The sequence below is a fragment of the Hyaloscypha bicolor genome (genome assembly GCF_002865645.1).
Source record: "Hyaloscypha bicolor E unplaced genomic scaffold K444scaffold_57, whole genome shotgun sequence".
Taxonomy (NCBI): Eukaryota; Fungi; Ascomycota; class Leotiomycetes; order Helotiales; family Hyaloscyphaceae; genus Hyaloscypha; species Hyaloscypha bicolor.
The window spans coordinates 92569-111308 of NW_020194559.1; the positions used below are offsets into that span (position 1 = coordinate 92569).

The 18740-nt window shown below is 50.8% G+C and overlaps 3 protein-coding genes across 3 annotated transcripts; 1 reads left to right on the forward strand and 2 right to left on the reverse strand.

The window, feature by feature from the left end:
• Window positions 1–8785: 8785 nt before the first annotated feature.
• Window positions 8786–10017, reverse strand: K444DRAFT_662830 (uncharacterized protein). The gene is made up of 3 exons (XM_024886752.1): window positions 9688–10017; window positions 9324–9565; window positions 8786–9197 (listed from the first exon to the last, which is right to left on the reverse strand). Exons 1-3 carry the CDS (start codon window positions 9965–9967, stop codon window positions 8970–8972), a joined length of 750 nt encoding a protein of 249 aa, XP_024737730.1. The 5' UTR covers window positions 9968–10017; the 3' UTR covers window positions 8786–8969.
• Window positions 10018–10395: 378 nt separating this feature from the next.
• On the reverse strand, window positions 10396–11800 carry K444DRAFT_612093 (ribosomal protein S5 domain 2-like protein). Its single transcript, XM_024880066.1, has one exon. The coding sequence runs from the start codon at window positions 11715–11717 to the stop codon at window positions 10683–10685; it is 1035 nt and encodes a 344-aa protein (XP_024737731.1). The 5' UTR covers window positions 11718–11800; the 3' UTR covers window positions 10396–10682.
• A 1593-nt stretch (window positions 11801–13393) lies between these two features.
• Window positions 13394–16860, forward strand: K444DRAFT_381058 (ferric reductase). The gene is made up of 2 exons (XM_024872344.1): window positions 13394–13602; window positions 13655–16860. Exon 2 carries the CDS (start codon window positions 13750–13752, stop codon window positions 16609–16611), a length of 2862 nt encoding a protein of 953 aa, XP_024737732.1. The 5' UTR covers window positions 13394–13602; window positions 13655–13749; the 3' UTR covers window positions 16612–16860.
• Window positions 16861–18740: the final 1880 nt, after the last annotated feature.

The window sequence follows — 18740 nt, forward strand, 5'->3', positions numbered from 1 at the left end:
CTTCGACGATGGAACAAAACCTGAGGTTGAGGGCTGAGGGCTGAGGGCTGAGAGCGGAGAGCAGATGGCAGAGAGCAGAGGTCTTCGGCAGCTTTCCCTTGGGGCCCCTTGGGGCCCCTTGGGGCTCAGCCATCAGCCTATCCTGCATAGCCGGCGGTTCTTCCTGCCAGCAGACAGACTGCAGTGAAGGTTTACCACGACATCATGCTTCTTGACAGCACTGCGGTCTGCGGTCTGCAGTCTGCAGCAGACGGCAAGGCACCGCCCGTGGATGTCCACTGGTTCCTCAGTCCGACCCAAGCAACGCCCACGAGTCCTCTCGGCTCCATGATCCTTGGGCGCAATCGGCGGCCAGGATGGCTGTGTCGAATCGAGTCGGATCCCCTTGTGGTGGACTCCCTGCCGAGGATCCATGCAATCCATGTGAAGGTGTGCAGATGAGCTAAAAACGCCACGCTGACCCTTGAGCTCGGGTAATGCAGATCAGGACAGTTGACAAGTTGGAGCGGGATGGCCATGGCTGCGAGAGAGACTCTTGACTGGTAGCCACTCAGACGCCGCCGAACGGGGGGCGAGTGGGCGAGGGGGGGGCGAGTGGGCGAGGGGGGGGCGAGTGGGCAAGAAGGCAAGTGGGCAGATACTCGTAATAATGTGCACGTCGTTCGAGCAGACGCCGCCGGGCGCGCACCTCATTCACCCTCCTCGGCTACGGCCTGCACGCTGCAACTCGTGCCGTGCCTGCTCTCGCCAGCGGCCAGCCATCGAGGGGCGTTCCTCTCCGTGGCCGTTCCTCTGTGTGGCTTCACGGGGCCGACAGCTGCCACTGGCCCGCTGCATGGTTGCAGACCTCAGACCTCAGAGTCCGGACGATCGTTGTTCAATTTGATCTGAGCGGAGAGCGCGTTGAAACTGGCACCTCAAGTTTCCGGCAAGATGGAACACACAACCCCCCGGCCATGATGCGTCCCCCCCCCGCGCGCACGCCCAATAGGGGCAATGTTTGACAGATATTTTTATCCCACAAGATCAGCTCGATCTCTCCCTGGTGGGCGGATTGGCGGTTTCTCCAAGCGTTCTTGCGTCCTGAGTCCTGACGTTCTGATATATGATATGCGGCAGAAGATCTCCCGAGGGCCACGGAAGGCTTCTCGCTTGCGTCGCTGCAGTGGTCAAAGCGAAGCGCCAATCATCTGGCGCATGATTGTCATGAAGCTCTCAATGTTGTGGAAATACACAGTGACAACACCTCTGCAATGCGTGTCTCCTGAGCTGTACACGTGAAATCCTCCCCTTGTTCCATTGAGCTGTTCCCGCCGCATTCAGCATTAATGGGCTCTCCTATTGTTGTATGCCGTGTGATGGAGTGCTCGCGCCTCGTGGATATTTCGGAAATGATGCCCTGACGAGTGCAGGCGGTTCCCCCGGCAGGGCGGCCTCAGTGCGTGGACTTGCTCGCTCCATTGTTATTATATCAAGGTTCTCCCCCTGATATTGGGCAGTGCCCAGAGAGGGGCGCAGAAATCTGGGAAAGATCTGGAGATTATCGCAAGGGCAGCCTGGAGAGGCTGGATAAATTCAGCTTTGGGGTCACACACAGCCTTCTGGAAGGTGTTCAGGGGCTCAAGGCGTCCCAACGTTGCAATGATTCTTCGCCATCGCTATATCAGCTAGAACCGCGATCCAGTGATTGGTGTCAAAATTCCCCTTTCCGAGGGGGCGACAGGGAGATCCTCACTCCCCAGCCAGTCAAATCGATACCCTTGGAAGAGCTCTTTTCCACGTCTTCAGGCAGGGAAGAAGCTTGATAGGCACATCGAACATATTCCCTTCCCCGGATAGTATTACATGGCCAAACTTTCTTCCTGCGTTTACTGGCTATCGGGACCCGAGGTGTTCTGCACCAGTACTCTACCGGTTGGATTCTCCGGCACTCCTTTGAATGGCTCCAGAGGATGATTCATCAAAGACGCACATGTTCTGGAGGGGTCGATGGCCCAGGATCAGAACTTGCTCAAAGCGCCTCTAAAGCTTTTGTTGTGAGCCACGAGGAAGCTCTGTCCAAAGATCGTAGTGGCGTACGGAAGGCTACAACCTGATACCACGGAGGCTTTTTTGTGCAACACCCGCACGCGAACAGACGCGAGGGAGGTCCTCTCGCAGTAAATTTTAGATGAGCTGGTGGTTGCACACGCAAGGCGAAGCACACGCGGGATGGATATTATCTGCATATATTGGATCTGGAGATTCGTCCAGGATCGTGGGAACGGGGCAACAATTACCACCGGTAGAGGTCGATCCTCCGACAAAACTTGCTCTGCAGCTCCCACTTGTCATCTGAGTGTCGGGTGTTGGCTGGCAAGTTTGCTGTGGGCTGCCGTCAACTTCTGCAATCTACCGGTTCCACTGTCAAAATGGGCCCTCCAATACTACGTGGACCTTCAAGCGAGGCCTCTTTCAGGCCCCCTGTTTCCGGAAATAAGTAAAATCCTCAAACCTTCTCCCTGTTTGGATGGCCGTCGCCGTCACTTCTTAAATCTAGGAATTATCCAGAGAATTGACACCTCGCCGCAAGAATAAGCCGAAGATCGATCGTGGGTCGTGGGATCCGGACGAGCTTTGATCTTACCAGCCCTGGCGCCCTCAAAACATCAGAGGAAACTCCTCTCCAGCCCCTTGGAACATCACCTCAATAAGCCCTGCAACTTCAAATACGCACCGCCGCACTGAAAAAGACTTGTGTTCAATTCGTTGCACATCTGAGCGCGCCGTTATTCTGAGGCGCCTTTTCTGCACGCGGGACTCGAGAACTAGGGTTTGCAGGCCCCTCCTATATTACCGTCTGTTATACATCGCTTCGGTCTTTGTTGCAACCTCAGCGCTCTAGCCGAGCTTTATGCTAGCCAGAAGCAAGACCCGTTGCTCAAGCCCTCAGATGTCGCCGGGAAACTTGAAGTGCGGCGAAGTAATCCCATTCGGAGCATTCAGCGGGGTGTGGATCACTAGATCTCTCAGCGCGCAGCAGACAACGTCGGATCGGCTGATCTCTCCATCTTGATCGTCTCCTGAGTCCTGACTGGAGGCGTCCGAGTCAGTTGAACGCTTGGAAACTCAGACCGCATGGCGGACCGCGGACGTTGTGCCCGTCGATCATGGTTCTCCAGACAGAGTTCCCTGCTCTCGAGTATTTTGACTCCTGCTCCAGCATCAGCGTACGCATGCAGATGCCCACTTTAACATCACGGTGTCTCTTTTCAGAAACGATGAACAGATCTGCTTCCGAGGAGCGTCATAAACTCCTATTTTTGAGTCTCTCCAGCAAGCTTAATACGATGTCAGGGGCAACTCCAGGCGCAAGGTTCCAGAAATTCATATTCGCCAACGACAGGCTGTGAAATACGGGGTTCGAAAATGGCCTTCCACCCCGGTGACCGTTTGACAGGGGTACAGAGTTCCAACGGTGGGACGCCGCGGCCGGCTTCCTCTTGCGTTTCGCTCAGAGGCTCACCTCCGTGTGGAGCTCCGATGTTGGCTCGAACGGCATCTACCATTGCGTCTCGTCGATACTTGGACCGACATTCCCGCCAACGCCGCTGTATGATTATCACCTGCGAAACTTCCAGACGTAGGTACTCCGAGGTTCCCTTCGTCCAATTAGGTCTGATGATAGCCGGACTTCGAACATTTTGTTGAAAGGCTCATCAGTCACAGCGTTCAGTCTGGATCAGCCTCCCGAGTCTGACAGCGGCACGGTTTCGGCCAGGCCAAGTCTTAGCAAAGACGCTATGGTAGTTCACATGCGGAGACCAAAACTTGCGCAAGTGGCCTGAGAGAAGGCTCCTTCCGTTGAGATTCGGCTGCTCTCAAGTCATCTTTGGCGTCGTCTTGTTGATTTGCCCTCTGAACCTACTCCTCTTTTGCTTCTTTCCTAGCTTTCTTTTGACTTCGGCAAAGAGATCGAGACTCAGATGACCACATGTCTCTGCCGCACAGGGCAGAAGGCAGTACCACGTTGTGGCGTAAATAAATGATCCGAATGGGATCTGGAAGCCCTGGATCTTTGCCCGCAGCAGTAGCGCGCGCCTTGATCACCCTAATGTCTTGAATATTGGTGGCGTTCGCGGACGTTGCATCGGTTCAGTTGGAAAAGCCTGATGCCTTGTAGTCATGTACAAGACATGTGCAAGGCACCTGCACAATTGATGCAAGGGCGGGGATACTGATAGCTCAGAACGAAGAAATGCAGATTTTCAAGGTTTAGAGGAGAGGAGTTTTTACTCAGCTGGGAAACAGAGATCGACGAGGGCGTCCGACGGGTGACGAGGCCTCATCTCATTCATCTCGGGAGGTCTTCTAGAGTTGTATCGAGCCGCGAGAGAGTGCAAGATGTTTGGAACCGAGGCCATCTCGGTTGCTTCTCGAAGATAACGATTCACTTTCAGGTCACCACTTCATGTATGAAGACCGTTTGGGAAGTTCCCCTGATCTCTGTCCGGCACTGATGCATATCGTCCGAGATTCCAAGAGTCACTCCCGTCTGTGGGGGTTCTGTCACATCCAGGGAATGCCGAGTGGTAAGGGGGGAAAGGAGAATGCTCGCTTGAAATCATCTCGTGACATGATCACCTGACAAGCCGCTTCCCACCTCATGCGGCTTGTCCAAACTGCACAACGCCCCTAGAGCCATCTCAACAAAACTTAGCACAAAATCGTCTCAACCTAGATCCCAACAACATCAATCCGATGTTCTAATTTTACCAGATCCACAGCTCCCCGCTTCACGGGCGTCTCAGCCCTGCCCTGCAGGCTGAAACCAGCAGTCCGAGCTTTCGAAACATCAACAGCATCACCTCACCAACACACATTCAACAGCATCCAAAAATAACACAACCATGGTTATTCAAGCTTTTCCTCTGAAGTTCCTCAAACTGCACCTCCCGTGGACGACACACATCCGCACTACACGCGCAAAATAGATCATCCCATGATTTTCGGATGCTCGAAACATATTGCTCCGTCTCGGCGCACGTTTCGGCACCCCTGCGCAGAAGTGCAGAGTACATACCTTGTACTCCGTACCAATATGCTCTTCCTCTCCAGAAGATTGAAGCTAAAACTAAAAACCGTTTCGTGTAATTGAAACGAGCTGGCCGGCGGGATTGGGGACCGCAGGTACGGAACGTGTCTGATGGTTAAAATAGCATCAAGTCTTTGTGATTTTCGAAACGGGTGCGTGCTTTGACAGCTTGACAGCAGAAACAATGCCATGACTGACAGGTCTGACGTCTCCATCTAGACAAGCCTCCCCTCCTTACAACCTATATGACGCTCCATTATTGACGTGTTTAGTGGAGAACGTCTCAACATTCTTCGAAGCTGCTATTCTTAGGTTCCACACCTTCGTTGTGGTGCGGATTTCATACATGAGGATACATGTGAGCTTTGATGAGGAGGCCTTTTGTGTTTTGTCTCGGTAGTGCAATGCCGTTTCGATCATCGGAACGCACGAAGAACGCACAAAGGGTTCCCTGGAGATGGGCTATAGCATGAACAAGTTCGAGGAGGGCGGGGAGGGGTAGACTAGACATTGTTTTGGGGCATACATCAGGGTCACGGAGGAGGAGAGGGGGTTGGGGAGTAGATCCAAACAGAGGCATGGCGAACATGGGGAGATGGGATCTGGGATCTGGGATCAGATCATGAAGATGGCCATGTGGTGTGGTTGTGACGGGGGGAGGTGCTGTGGTTGAAGAGACACTTTCGAGGCGAGCGCCGAGCACAGACGGCATCACTACTCAGTCGTCCAATTATCTCCATGAAGTACAGCGACTGCAAGTGCAGTGATGAATATCCTCATCTTGCATTCTATAAATTGAGCTGAAGAAACAACCTTGATCGGAGATTTGCGTGTGACGTCCAGAAGTTCAAAGTTAAATGAGAGGGGATCAGGGTCTTCGCTGGAAAATCGTTGAGGAAACTCGTTGGGGGAGGCAGTGCAGCGATCATAGTCGATCCACCCCACGAACTTCGATAATCTTAAGAGGGATAAGCTTCGTCAGTTGCGAAGTTTAATTTATTCGGCGGGAGCAGGATTCTCGGGGTCGGGATTGATTGATTGTTCGTTACAGAGTCCTTGCTTAATTTCTTGTGTTTCGAGATGAAATGAAGGTCCCATGAGATTGCGAGTACCGTCGACGCGCGGTCGTCGCTCTCGTTATCTCAATGAAGTGAAGCTTCAATGTCGTCGCTGTTGTACAAAAGGTGCTGTAATCTTCTCATCGCCGAGCGGCGCGGAGGCAACCCTCTCGTTAGGTTCCCTTTGATCGTGTGCGTTGACTTCTCTAGCCGATCCATAATTGTTCGACAGGTTGCACGCCTTCAAGTAACTACTCAATGTAACAAGAGGAAGAGAACAATCCGAGAGGATGAATCTAGGATTAGACCTTTCGTTTCATAATCGACCTGTGTGGAAATTCAAAGAGACTCTACGGTTCTCGACGTTGTCATGGATGGGCCTTCCCTTCGTTGCCTTTGCCAGGATGCTGGTGTTGCTTTCGCCGTCCTTGTCTTTCTCCTTGGCTTTGTCCTTGTCTTCGACCATTCTTATAGTGAACCCGAGGGGCATTGATCATGGTCGGCCAGAGCCGCGCTTCTTCGGTGAGGGTTTCACCTCCGGCCTGCCTGAACTGTCATTCTCCTTTCCAAAGTCCTATAACAGCTGTGCTCCAGACTATAATATGATTCCTCTCTGTGTATATCCTCTAGTTCTCTACTCTACCACTGTATTCCATCACTGTCTACTTCTTCTAGTGCACGCTACCATCTCCTGGTGTCCCGCTTCCTCGGTCCTTGAGTCCACCATCGTGCGCTTTCCAGGCAAGGTTGCGTCTACTCTGCTTCCCCAGCTTATACGTCGTCGACTGATATATGCTCTCCTATCGCGGTATGCTCAACCAGTGCTTTACAAGGCCCCTTCCTTATGTAAGAAGCGCACTTAGATGCCGACTTGCAGCAGATTGGGAGGCGTTTGCGCGGGTTGACTGTCTTGTCGAACGCGCGAGCATACGTGGCGATACACTAGCTATGGTATTTCCTGCATCGCAATCGTGTCCTGTATTTTAGTTCGCAATTTGAAGTCGATGCAGAGAGTCTGTCTGTGGCACTCCCCCCTTTCCGTGATCTCGCTTAGCCCTTCGCTAAACCACAACACCAAAAAAACCAAAAAAAAATTACCAAAAAAAAACTCCCACAGATTGGCGTTACTTAGGTCATCCACCATTACCCGAATCCTCAGAATGAATCCAAGGCTGAATCTAAGAAGATTCAGTAAAGGCTGCAATATTCAGCTTCAACACACCATGAAGCTGGGAGGGTTCGAGCCTCCATGCGGTGCTCTCTGTGATACCTAATTAGAAGAGCGCACCCCGTCTACTTTAGATCCGCCAAGTTTGCGCTAATTAGGAAGGCACTGGGAGAATTACTTAGTGCTTGAGAACCCACTATGGAGGAATTGAACCTCTCTGGTGCCAAACCTTAACCTTGCGGAGAAGGCTGGCAGTTGTTAGTGGTGGCCTACCGATGGCCTCTCTGGGGTTGGAGTCCACCAAACCCCCGCACGTCACGCAATCTGCTATGGGTGACGGAAAATCTCTTATTTGAATACATAAGGGTCATTGCTTGGAAATTCGGATAGGAGGTCGGGCCGAGAGGCGAGAGGCGAGCTTGGGGATGCTGCTGCTTCACTTTCACGTATCGCGATAACTGAGCGTTTGCATGGCCTCGTCTGAATTTTGGATCAAGAACTGTGCCTGGTGTTTCCTAGCAAGTTGCTACGAATATCGAGTTTAAGTTGCTTTGCTCTGACCTCAACTCGTTAAGAATTCTCTCCTCCGCAACATCTCCTCGCATTTCTCACACGTAAACACCAGCAACCCAGTCAAGACTTTGTGATCTCCACCGCAATGCCGGAACCGTCAGTGTCAGTTTCGTGGTGATGGTGCTCTCAACCATATCTTCCCCTCATCCTCATCCTCATCCTCATCCAAACCTGAATCGACAATCGCAAGTGTTTACTCAGCTCCTCCGAAAACTCTCATGACCCAACCTCCCTGTAAAGTCTCTTACAAACTGAGTGTGGCAATAGCCAACAAGCCGGGGAAATACGGGGCTTTTGCCAAAGACCGGATGGACTTTCGGTGAACGAGTGCGTGAGCATGCTACGATATCTCAAGAGAAAAAGGCTTATGTCTAAGAATTGGGAAAACAGATCAATCATGGTGAGATGGCGGGCCAGAAAAGGAGCCTTGCTATTCAAGTCAATGTCCAAATCAAGCTGTACAACTGTTCAAGTTCTGTTCTCACCAGCAAAATAATCTGGCACCGCCCTCAGTCCCCATTAGATATGGCCAGGCCTCCCGTCTTCTGACGTTTGCCAGCCGATCCTGGATGGCGCCTCCAGCGCGTATCTTTCCTGATCCTCTCCCTTAAGGTAACCCTCTATGTCGTAGAGGCAAGTTTTTTTATCTTGTCCCATTTTCCCTGTACGGATCAGAACAAACCACCTATTTCCTTGCGAGGTATCCCGTTCTAGTCAACCTCGTTGCCTTTTCAATATCCTCTTAATGGAACCGATTATCCTGATTCCCTTGAGCAATGCTCCCCCCTCCCTCATGGAACAATAAACACGACTCCCTTGATCCTTCTCCCATCAAGGGTGGTGTTAAGCGCTTCTACATCAGTTGGGAGACTCACTTGATTATTTCCAAGAAGTGGGGAAGCCTACACGTCTCCTAATCCCACTTAAGTGGAAAACGATGTGTATTGATGAACGCTTTTGCTATCAAGACCACAAAACTTCCTTTGACCTGAGAATGAACTCCTTCCAGCCGCCCTATCATGTCCAAGAAAAGCCACTGCAGATATTTCTCCTATGTACACCAGCCCCCCTCACTATTCCTTCCCCCCCTTAAAGCCTAAAAGTCCCCCCGTCCCCTCACAAGCCCACTACAAAACCCACTCAAACTCCATACCACCGAACTGACACAGTTAATCGCAAACGCACTCCACGTCAGCGCAAGAAACCTCCCATTATAGCCCGCTGATAACCCGATATTTGCACCTTGATCATTTATCAGAGCGACGGCTTGCGATTGGACGACGCTAACGATGGCCGAGGCGATGAGGAGGGATGTTGATGCTGACTTTTGTTCTCTATTAGCCCCCATCTCCTCATTTCCTCAACCCCCCTCTTATCGAAAATGAGAGGATATAGATTTCGGATGCGAAAAGCTTGCAAGCCTCGTGGGGGAGAAGGGATAAAGACGTACGGAGGTGAAAAGCACGGCAAAACTCCCCAGCACGCCGACCCAACATGCCAGCATCCCCCACACGATCACGATCCCCACCCACACGAGCGCAATAACGTAAAAGATGAACGCGACGTGGAGCTGGAGGTTGAACCGCTCGACGAAGGCGGATTGGATAGAGGGTGGGAAGGAGAGGGATGAGAGGTTGGCGCCGTGGTGGGAAGTGAGATCGGTTTGGATTAGAGTTGCTGGGAGGAATTTTGCTGTGAAGAGAGAAGTCAGTTGGATCTTTTTAGGGGGACTTGGAGGGGTGGATGGCTGGAAGGTTAGATGTCCTCGAGGGCTCGCTGGGAAGACGAGAAAAGAGGGGGAAAGGGGAACATACAGTACCACGAGACTGGCGAGCAAGTGACTAGAGCAGGAGGAGGGGCAGAGTTATTTGTCCAGTACCCAGAGCAAGTCGTCATCATGTAGAGGTTGTATACATCGTGGATGGGCAGCCCAGCTTGTGTGCGCTCGTGGTAGGCGCTTTTTAGACCGGTTGTGTTGAGAGAGAGAATGGCGTAGTTTTGCAGGTAGGAGGGCGAGTGACCAGCTTGCAGGCAGAGGATTGTGAGGATGAAGACTGTGATGGACATCAGCTCGGGGAGAATTGTTGACCACATGGTGGGCCGTGGTTGAAAGACGACAGTGGGAGTTATTGTTTGGTTCAAATGTTTCGGTGTTTGTTGTGAGATCGTAGAATTTGCGTATCGTTATCGAGCTATCGACCTGTGTCTGGAATGTGACTCTTGATATTCGGGCCAAGATCGGAGCTTCAGCTGGCCGAAGTGATCCGGGATTAAAAAAATGATTGAACTATTGTGAGAGAAAATGGAGTTAGCTGAACTTCATAAGAAGGTGAAGCAGGATATTCCGAAAGATGGGTGACTACGGGAACTATGAAAGAAATTAACAGCAAACCATGCGAAAAGGATGCGCATAGCATCTTTCTTGGTCATTATTCGTTGTTTGATAAACCAAACAAGTAGTAGCTCATCAAACACAGCTTACAGAAGTATAAAATTCACGTGACGAAGAAGGAATGAAGAGAGATCATAGTAGGTTTCGATTTCTGCATCTCCAATTACATAGCATGACCAAAGCTAGACATGGTTGTATGCGTCCTTTGATGTAAGACTTGGCATCCTAGGCGTAGCAGCTTTCTTGAGATATCGCCACAACGCATACCTCGACAAGTTGCTTGAGCAGTTGCCACTCCATCAGCAGCACCTGGTGTCTGGCAAGCTGTGCTGCACCAGACTCGGGATACTCAGCCAGAGTGAGCTCACCGGTATGGTCTTCACAGACGGGACAGGTTATCGATACCATGGCTCTCGCTCACCGGTTCAGGAGTTGGCTGAGCTGGGACCATCTCTCTTCCGCCAGACCAACAAGCTCTTTCATCTCGTCCCTTCCTACAATCGTTCCCCCAGCTTTTGAAAGACCCAATATTTTCGTTTTCCTGCTCCCGTAATCAACTACGATCGTAACGGATTCATCGCAAAGCCCCTCCTCAAATGTATCAGGATCAACCAATATCCAGTGCTTCTTGTCTCGTCCTTGCTCCTGCTCCTTTGCCTTAAACACCAACATCGTAACGGCAATCGGTAGTCCGTTCAACTGGAGCTTTTTCGATTCAGACAGCGTGTCTTCGCAAAGTACCATTTCTCGATCTGGATCCCAGTATGCTTTTGGTAACCGCACATCCCTCAAAGCGGATATGACGGCTGCCCATGCAGCGTCGAAAGGGTTGCCATCGAGTGAGATGAATAGAATGTCGATGTATAACGTCCAAAAAGCCTTGACTTCAGGTTCAATCTTCTCCGTTTCGTCCTCATCTATCTTGTCCTGGTTACTGAGATCTGGCGGCTGATACCATATCCTCAGATCCTCCCCGTTAACCAGGCCACTGGAATGCAGTAAAGAATATATTCTCGTGCTCAAACTCTGCGCCAACGTACTTGGGGGTTGGCCCGGTAGGAACGCAGGCGAACATCCAGTCGCTAACTCGATATTCGGAACCAACAAATCCATCTCTTTAGCTTCATTGTATCCAGGGCGGGCTGAAGGTGCGGCGGAGGATTTATCAACACGAAACCCAGCCACGTTGCTAGCAAGCAGGATCTCGCCACGAATCCCGCAGACAACGGTCGTATCTCCTATCCGTACCACTGCGCTTCCTTCTGCGTGCGTGAGGGATCCATTATTTACGTGAGGCTGGCGGAATTGTTTTGGTGATCTGCCGTTTGCGCGAGTGGGTTTGGAGGCTGTTGAGTTAGGTTGTAGGTGTGCAAGGAGGTAGGGGTGAGGAGAGAGCTTCGCGAATGTTTCTCTGGGGAAAGAGAGGCTGGATTGGGGGGTTGTGGAAGCCATGATTGTTGTCTCTTGGATGGCTCTGGACAGGGCAAACTCTTGATGAAGTTGCGACGGCACATTTTTGGTGGAGCTAAAAGCCGGCCCTTCCCGAAGAGAAACTCGACCAATGGATGCGATCCCTGACGAGGCTAGCATTCTTCTGCCACATTATCCAAAACAAGGCTGGAACAACGGTTGGAGGTCATGTTTTTGTGCTTTTGATCTCAGTTTTCTCCCTCTTCACTCCCAAAACCTGTTATCAAAGATCGAGATAGCCGAGATGGCTTCCCAAGCCTCAAGCCACAGCCAAGTTGCTCAACATTGCCCCAGCATTCCTTCATCCTTCAGCGCAGTTTCCACGGGGTGTTTTCCGTTTGCACGTGGCTGTCTCTACCTCCAGTGAGGTTGGTGATAGTATCAAAACGTTTTCAGACTCCTCCAACATGTAGTCCTAAAGCTGGACATTCATCCCTCGGAACAGAGCCTGATTGCAGTTCTTCTAGTGAAGACATGTAAGCTCAATGCAGATACAGCGCTTGTGGATGTTGCAATTTCAAAGTTGGAGCTGAATCTTCCTAATCATGTGCATCCCTTTATCACACACCCTCAACAGAGGGAAGTCAGGAAGCTCAGCGTCAGTCCAACACCCCCAAAAGAATCACAGCGGCAAGACGTTCCATTTGTACTCGAACCGAGCCACTTGAAATTTGAAGATCTTCAGGACCCAGGACGCCCTGGCCTGCCAGGTGGCGTCTTTAGCCCGGCCACCATTTGCCTGAATGGATCAGTCAGGTCAGGCTTGCTTCCGCGGCTCACGGGCCATCGTCTCTGCAGGGACAGCGCCGAAGCGAGGAGCACCAGGCGAATTATCGACCTCCTCTTACCGCCCGTCATGCAGGCAAAGGAACGAGAGACAACGGCATCGCGACCCCGCATTGGCCAAATCCCAGCCTCCCCATCACTGCTGCCCGGGGCGCGAGCTGCTCCTATTCGGCGAGCCGTAAGCCAGAGAAATGCTAACGAGCCACTCAAAACGGGCTCGAAGGGGATGGCTTCTTCACTTGCTCTACCGGCATTGCTCACGGCTTCACGCGTGTGTTCTTCGAAATTGCACTGAAATCGAATCTCAAGGCAAATTTGCCTTGACCTGAAAGATTCTTTCCTGGCCTAACTTATCTGAATTCTTCCTGTGTCTCACTCTCTTGGAAGTCAAAGAGAAATCCTGTCCACGCGGGGAACCAAAACGGCACTCACAACAGACGCATGCACGGTCTGGAAATCCTCTCACCTTGTTGTGACTTGCATGCTCGATAACGGCAGCTACAGCTCTAGCGCCTTTGATAAGAGTGACAGTTTCCTCGGGTCCGAACGACCAATATCGACTCGCCATCAACCGCCCAGTCTTTCACGTCGACATCGTGCTGCGGGAGCGAACTACATTTCGAGATTAATCTCACTGGCTCTCTTGGATCGCTGATCGACTCGAGCCTGCGAATCTCCCAATACGCCAGAGGCAATAGATCCAGCGGTTGGGGTGACGAGAGGGGTTGCGCCTGCAGGAACCTGGTCCCTTCAAAGGTTGCACGACTTGGCCCGCAAATCCCCACACCGACCTCCACCTACATATTTGCACCGAGACCGCTTTACCCGGCCGTTGGCCCTCTTTTGATATCCGTCCTCTGCCCTTCGACTTCTTTTCGTCTGACATCTCTGTCAATCTCCGCTATCTTTTGTGCATTTTTAATTGAGGAGTCTGGTATTCCTCCGAGTGTCGGTCGTGGTGGTTGATTGCATATTTCGAGCGCATCCGTACATATCGGAGAAACGAATATACCCAGGAGGATCCATGGCAGGAACAGTTTGATAGTTCAATTACGTGCAGGCAGAGTATCATATAACGACTGTCAATAAGCCCTGCATCACAGCTACTGCGACTAAAAGCTGACAGTTGTCAGATAGACCACAATTCGGGCGCAGAATTTCGACATAGGCTTTCCACCGCCAAACCCTTTGAAAGGAAACTCCAGCGAACACAAATTCAATTGCTATCATGGCGATTCCATCAGAAGAGATGGTATTGCCGAGGACTGGGTCTGCGACGTTTGTTGAGTTGGCAAAGCGAATAAACATCCCTCTTACACCGACGAGCCCCCCAGGTCTGATCGAGGCAGATACAGTTGATCCATGGACTCAAGCTGGGAAATACGCTCTAGGATGGACCTACTTCTGTATAGTCCTGCTCATGCTCGTTGCCATCACAAGAGTCTACCATCTGTGGACAGACAAGATTCGACAAGCAATGCACAAGGAAGAGGTGGAAAAGCAAATGCGTCAATACTATCCTCCGGATCCTCAGGAGTTCGACTTCACAGCAGGAGGAATTGAGACTGGCGCAACGGTGGATCAATTATTTCCGCGAGGAGATCAATTATTTCCTCGCGAAGGCGAGAAAGGTCTTGTTCTTACCAGAGGACAGTCACATTGGTCGTCGATTGGAGCCGTCAACGATACGCTGGCGTTGTTTAGATGGATCTTTTATCGACCTGTGCCTGAGCTCAAATGGAAGAAGAAGACCCTCCTCAGCTTCCCATCGTTGGCCGTTATTGCTATCCTCGTTATTGGGCTGGCCTTTGTGACTCTGTACTGTTTCCTTCCCCAGCCTCTGTACTGGCAGAGCATTCAATTCGGATCCCCACCTCTAGCCATCAGAGCTGGTATGATTGCTGTTGCCATGACACCCTGGATCGTTGCGACAAGCATGAAAGCCAATCTGATTACTGCGATCACTGGTATCGGCCATGAGCGACTTGGTGTCTTCCATCGATGGGGAGGATACTTGTGCTTATTTCTCTCCTTGGTTCACACCATCCCCTTCTACGTCCAGCCAGTTTGGGACGACGGTGGAATGGCGGTGTACCAAAGACTCTTCCCAGGCGGCAGTGGCGTCATCTACGGAACCGGAATTGCGTGTTTGGTGCCGCTTGGATGGCTATGCATTGGCTCTCTACCAATTATCCGGACTCTTGCCTACGAGCTCTTCGTGTTCTTGCATATCCCCATCGCTATTGCATATCTCGGTCTCCTATTCTGGCACTGCAAGAACTACCTCACATCTTGGGACTACTTGTACGCTACGGTTGTCATCTGGGCTCTCTCATACCTTATGAGGTTATTCAACCTGAATTGGTTGAAGCCATGGAGGAATGCTTGGCTGATTGGAGACGAAGCTGCCGTTACACTGATGGCTGAGAACGCGATCAAAATCACTATACCCACGCAAATGACCTGGAGACCCGGTCAATTCGTCTATCTCAGAATGCCTGGCATTTCTGTCTTCGAGAACCATCCATTTACGATTTCGTCCCTTTGCAGCGAGGACTTTCCGTCGGAGTATGGTGATCTTTACAGAGACTGCACATTGGTGTTCCGACCGTTTGGGGGCTTCACTCGTAGAGTCCTTGAGACTGCCATCGAAAAAGGGCCTTTCAAGACCTATCGAGCGTATCTGGAGGGTCCGTATGGTGGGATGCAGAGAGAGTTAGCTGCCTTTGATACTGTTATCTTATTCGCTGGAGGCAGTGGCATCACTGCGATCGTCTCGCAGCTCTTAAACCTGATCAAGCGAATGAGAGACGGAAAGGCAGTAACCAAGAAGATCGAAGTCGTATGGGCCTTGAAACGACTCGAAGCCATGGATTGGTTTAGGGAGGAGCTCCGAATCTGCAGGGAATATGCACCTCCGGATACGGTCACATGTCAGTTCTATGTGACTGCATCAACAAGACGGCAAAGGATGGGAATGAGCGAGAGAGCGCCTCGACCCATCAGTACGGTATTCCATGACAAGCTTGACGGGTTTGTCGCTGGGATTGCATCAAAGAGAAATTCAGCATGGATTCGAGACGAAGCTCAAGGCGACGAAGAGCGAGAGCAAGAACTGAGAGCAGAACAAGAAGATGCCATCACATCTCTACCCCAAGCGAAGCACCTTCAACCCAGGGTCTTGCCACCCCCAGTGCAAATGTCCTTCGCACCACCACCCAAGAAAGCGCAAGGCATACTACACAAAATGGACCGCAAAGAAAAGCGACAATCAGTACAGTCGGCATTCTCATCAATAGCAGACTCTGACAACCACGAAACCACGCGGAAATTCCTCTCACTCCCATCCAAGAACCCACCTCCAGGCGCCAAGAGCCCTGGCTTCCACTTCCCCGCGCCTTCACCGCAACACTCACCACACTTTAACTTCGCCCCTCCTTCCCCAAGAAATAGCTACAATCCACAAAATTTCCCGCCCCCGCCTCCCGGCCCACCACCAGGAGGCTACAGACCAAGCTCCTGGCTCTCCACAGAAGCCGACTCGAGGCCAAATTCCTACCAACCGTCCGACTTCCCCGCTCCACCAGCAAGCGCCCGCACTCCCTCCCCTAACCCACAATCACCTCCCCAACCCCAATCACAAGTCCAATCGCACACGAAATCAGAATCCGACTCCTTCCCCCCACCTCCCCAACAACCAGAAGCCGCCCACACACGCACCAAATCCGCCAACCTCGCTCTCGAGATCCCCGCACCAACCGCAACCTCAACCTTCGACTTCGGCTTCCCTTCCACGCCGACCGAATTCCAAAAGAACCTCATGCGCTTCGCCTTCATCGGGCAGAAGGTAAAGAAGGAAGGCTGGAGCACCGAATACGGACGTCCGGATCTCGGATACATGTTGAAAGAGATGGCGACTGGTGGTATGGATGGAAAGGGCATCTTTGGGAGGAGGACGTGTGTCTTTGTGTGTGGGCCGCCGAGCATGAGAGTTGATGTTGCGAATACGGTTGCGAGACTGCAAGCTGATATTTGGGGTGATGATAGTAAGGATGAGATTTTCTTGCATACGGAGAATTATGCGATTTGAGGAGTGAGAGAAGGGAGAGAAGAAGCAAGTATTGAGGGGGATAATTGCTGGCGTTTGGAAGGGAGATCCCTACTTGTAACTATAATTGGGTGATATATAATGAGATACGGAGTACGCAAATTGATACCATTTGCCTTAATTTATCTTTTTCCAAAGAATCGTGCGTTTCCAGCCACTGTGCGAGACAGGTTACTCTGAACAGAGCTTCGAAGCGTGCTGTGCTCTTTGCTTCTCAGCTCCATAGCTTTACGGTCTCTCAACTCACTCTATCACAGACAGCTCGGCTCCTCGATTTCGCGCTTCCTCGAATTTATAACTTGCAGCTTTCATGGCTTTACGATTTTGTGGGTTCGTCTTCTCAACGGAACACTTGTGCGGCTTCGCGAATTCTTGATCTCTCGATTTTGATTTACTCCTCGACTTGGAGCCTTACAACTCTATGACCTCGCGGTTGCAGGGTTTTGTTTCGAGTCATTTCATGGATTTGCAGCTTCTTGATTTTCACCATTTCGTGACTTCGTGACTTCGTGCTATCTACTCTTGCTCTCCGGCTATATCCAGAACTCGTTGACCTCGCAATATGAATTCTGATTAAGAGGAGTACAGAGTAGTAAAGGCGCGAGGTAGATGGAGGCGGCGAGGAGATAATAAAGACGGGAGGAGAACGAGGAAGGGAAGAGAGAGAGCGAAATATATAAGAAAGGAAGAGCGGACCTGAGGAGAGTATAATAAAAGGAAGGAAGAGGAGAGAAAGCTATAAGTAAGCAAGATAAGGAGGAGGGGGAGGAGGACAAATCGCGACGAAAGTAGGTAAAACCAAAAAAGAAAGGTTAAGGGAAAGGAGCATAAGTCGTGACAAAAGCCAGACTCGGGGGAGAATGAGAAAGAAGGGGAGAACAGTTGAGAGTATGACGCTGGGCAGAAAGAATGGGAAGGCAATTGATAACGGCTGCAGGACGGATCGAGAAGCACCCCTTCTCATCGCAATCACGATTGCAAAGGCAAAACAATAACAGTACAGCGTCACTTGACAATGACACCTCGTTTCCTCCCCTTATCTCCTTACCTTAGCAGAAATCCACAAAAAAAAAAAGTCTGTCTGTCCTTGCTGTATTTGCACTTACTTTTGGCTCTTGGAAGCCCGAAGGCATTGGGTTGATAATCAGAGTTGTTGAGATATGTCGTTAGTTTTGAAGAAACAGAATTTGGTGACTGTTAATTTTAGGAGTGTGTTAGTTAGGCGATTTTTATCAGGGAATGGAAGGGGAGAGGGAGGGAAGGAAGGAAATTACTTGAGAAAGACATTGTATGTCGGGACCAGTGGTCCACTTGACGTTACGGTAGCCTGAAATCTCTTCTCCGTGGCAGCCAGAAGCCCCAGGGACCCATAAGTAGAGAAGAGCCACCTACAACAAGCAGAACTCGTTGTGTCAGGTTAGGCTGCATCTCGACATGTTTAGGCGATGTTTGACTGTCGATCTGTTAGCACATAACATCGGAAAGCGAAGCGAGAGTACCGTACTTACTTTGAAGGTCTTTTTTTTGTGGTTTTTGAGCTCGGTTAAGTCTCGTGGTGAGGAAGACAACCAGTGCTTTGAGAACGTTAGTGCTTCGTCTTTGAAAGGTGAAGAAAAAGACGTAGGGATAGCTCGGACTAGACAGTTTGGACGAAAATTGGTTATTTGATTATATGACGATCGGACGGAAAGGAGAGGCCTTGGGTCGGTTCGGATTATCTCGGTTTCCTTCGGGTCACCCTTTACACATGCAAGTGGGACGAGTAGAGCAAATTCCTCCTGCTTCCCCTTTCGTCCCAAGATATTAAGTGCCTTTTAAAGCTAAGACGCTAAGTAGATGTCATTGAAATAGCTCTTATACAAATTTTGCAAATCGAAACAGTAGAATTAAGCAAGAAAAGACTGCTCATAAAACGGAGGAAGGACGGGACCAATAAAGCCTCCTTTCTACTTCTTTTTTCGCCTGTCGCCCCTCCTTTCACAGTTTCTCCACTCTTGTTGAAAATTAAACACAGGTAGTTCATAAGACTCTATTGCTTTCAAAGTGCAAGAAGGACAGCACCACCATTTCTTCTGTCCGGATACTGGGCGGACCAAGTGCCAGCTTGAAGA

Bases quoted from the DNA above. Each gene is read 5' to 3' on its own strand.
- K444DRAFT_662830 (XM_024886752.1), bottom strand. From the start codon at position 9,967: ATGTGGTCAACAATTCTCCCCGAGCTGATGTCCATCACAGTCTTCATC. The intron at 9,566-9,687 runs GTATGTTCCCCT...CTCTCTTCACAG, and splicing joins CTCGCCAGTCTCGTGGTACT to CAAAATTCCTCCCAGCAACT. The intron at 9,198-9,323 runs GTACGTCTTTAT...AGAGAACAAAAG, and splicing joins TTGCCGTGCTTTTCACCTCC to TCAGCATCAACATCCCTCCT.
- K444DRAFT_612093 (XM_024880066.1), bottom strand. From the start codon at position 11,717: ATGGCTTCCACAACCCCCCAATCCAGCCTCTCTTTCCCCAGAGAAACA.
- K444DRAFT_381058 (XM_024872344.1), top strand. From the start codon at position 13,750: ATGGCGATTCCATCAGAAGAGATGGTATTGCCGAGGACTGGGTCTGCG.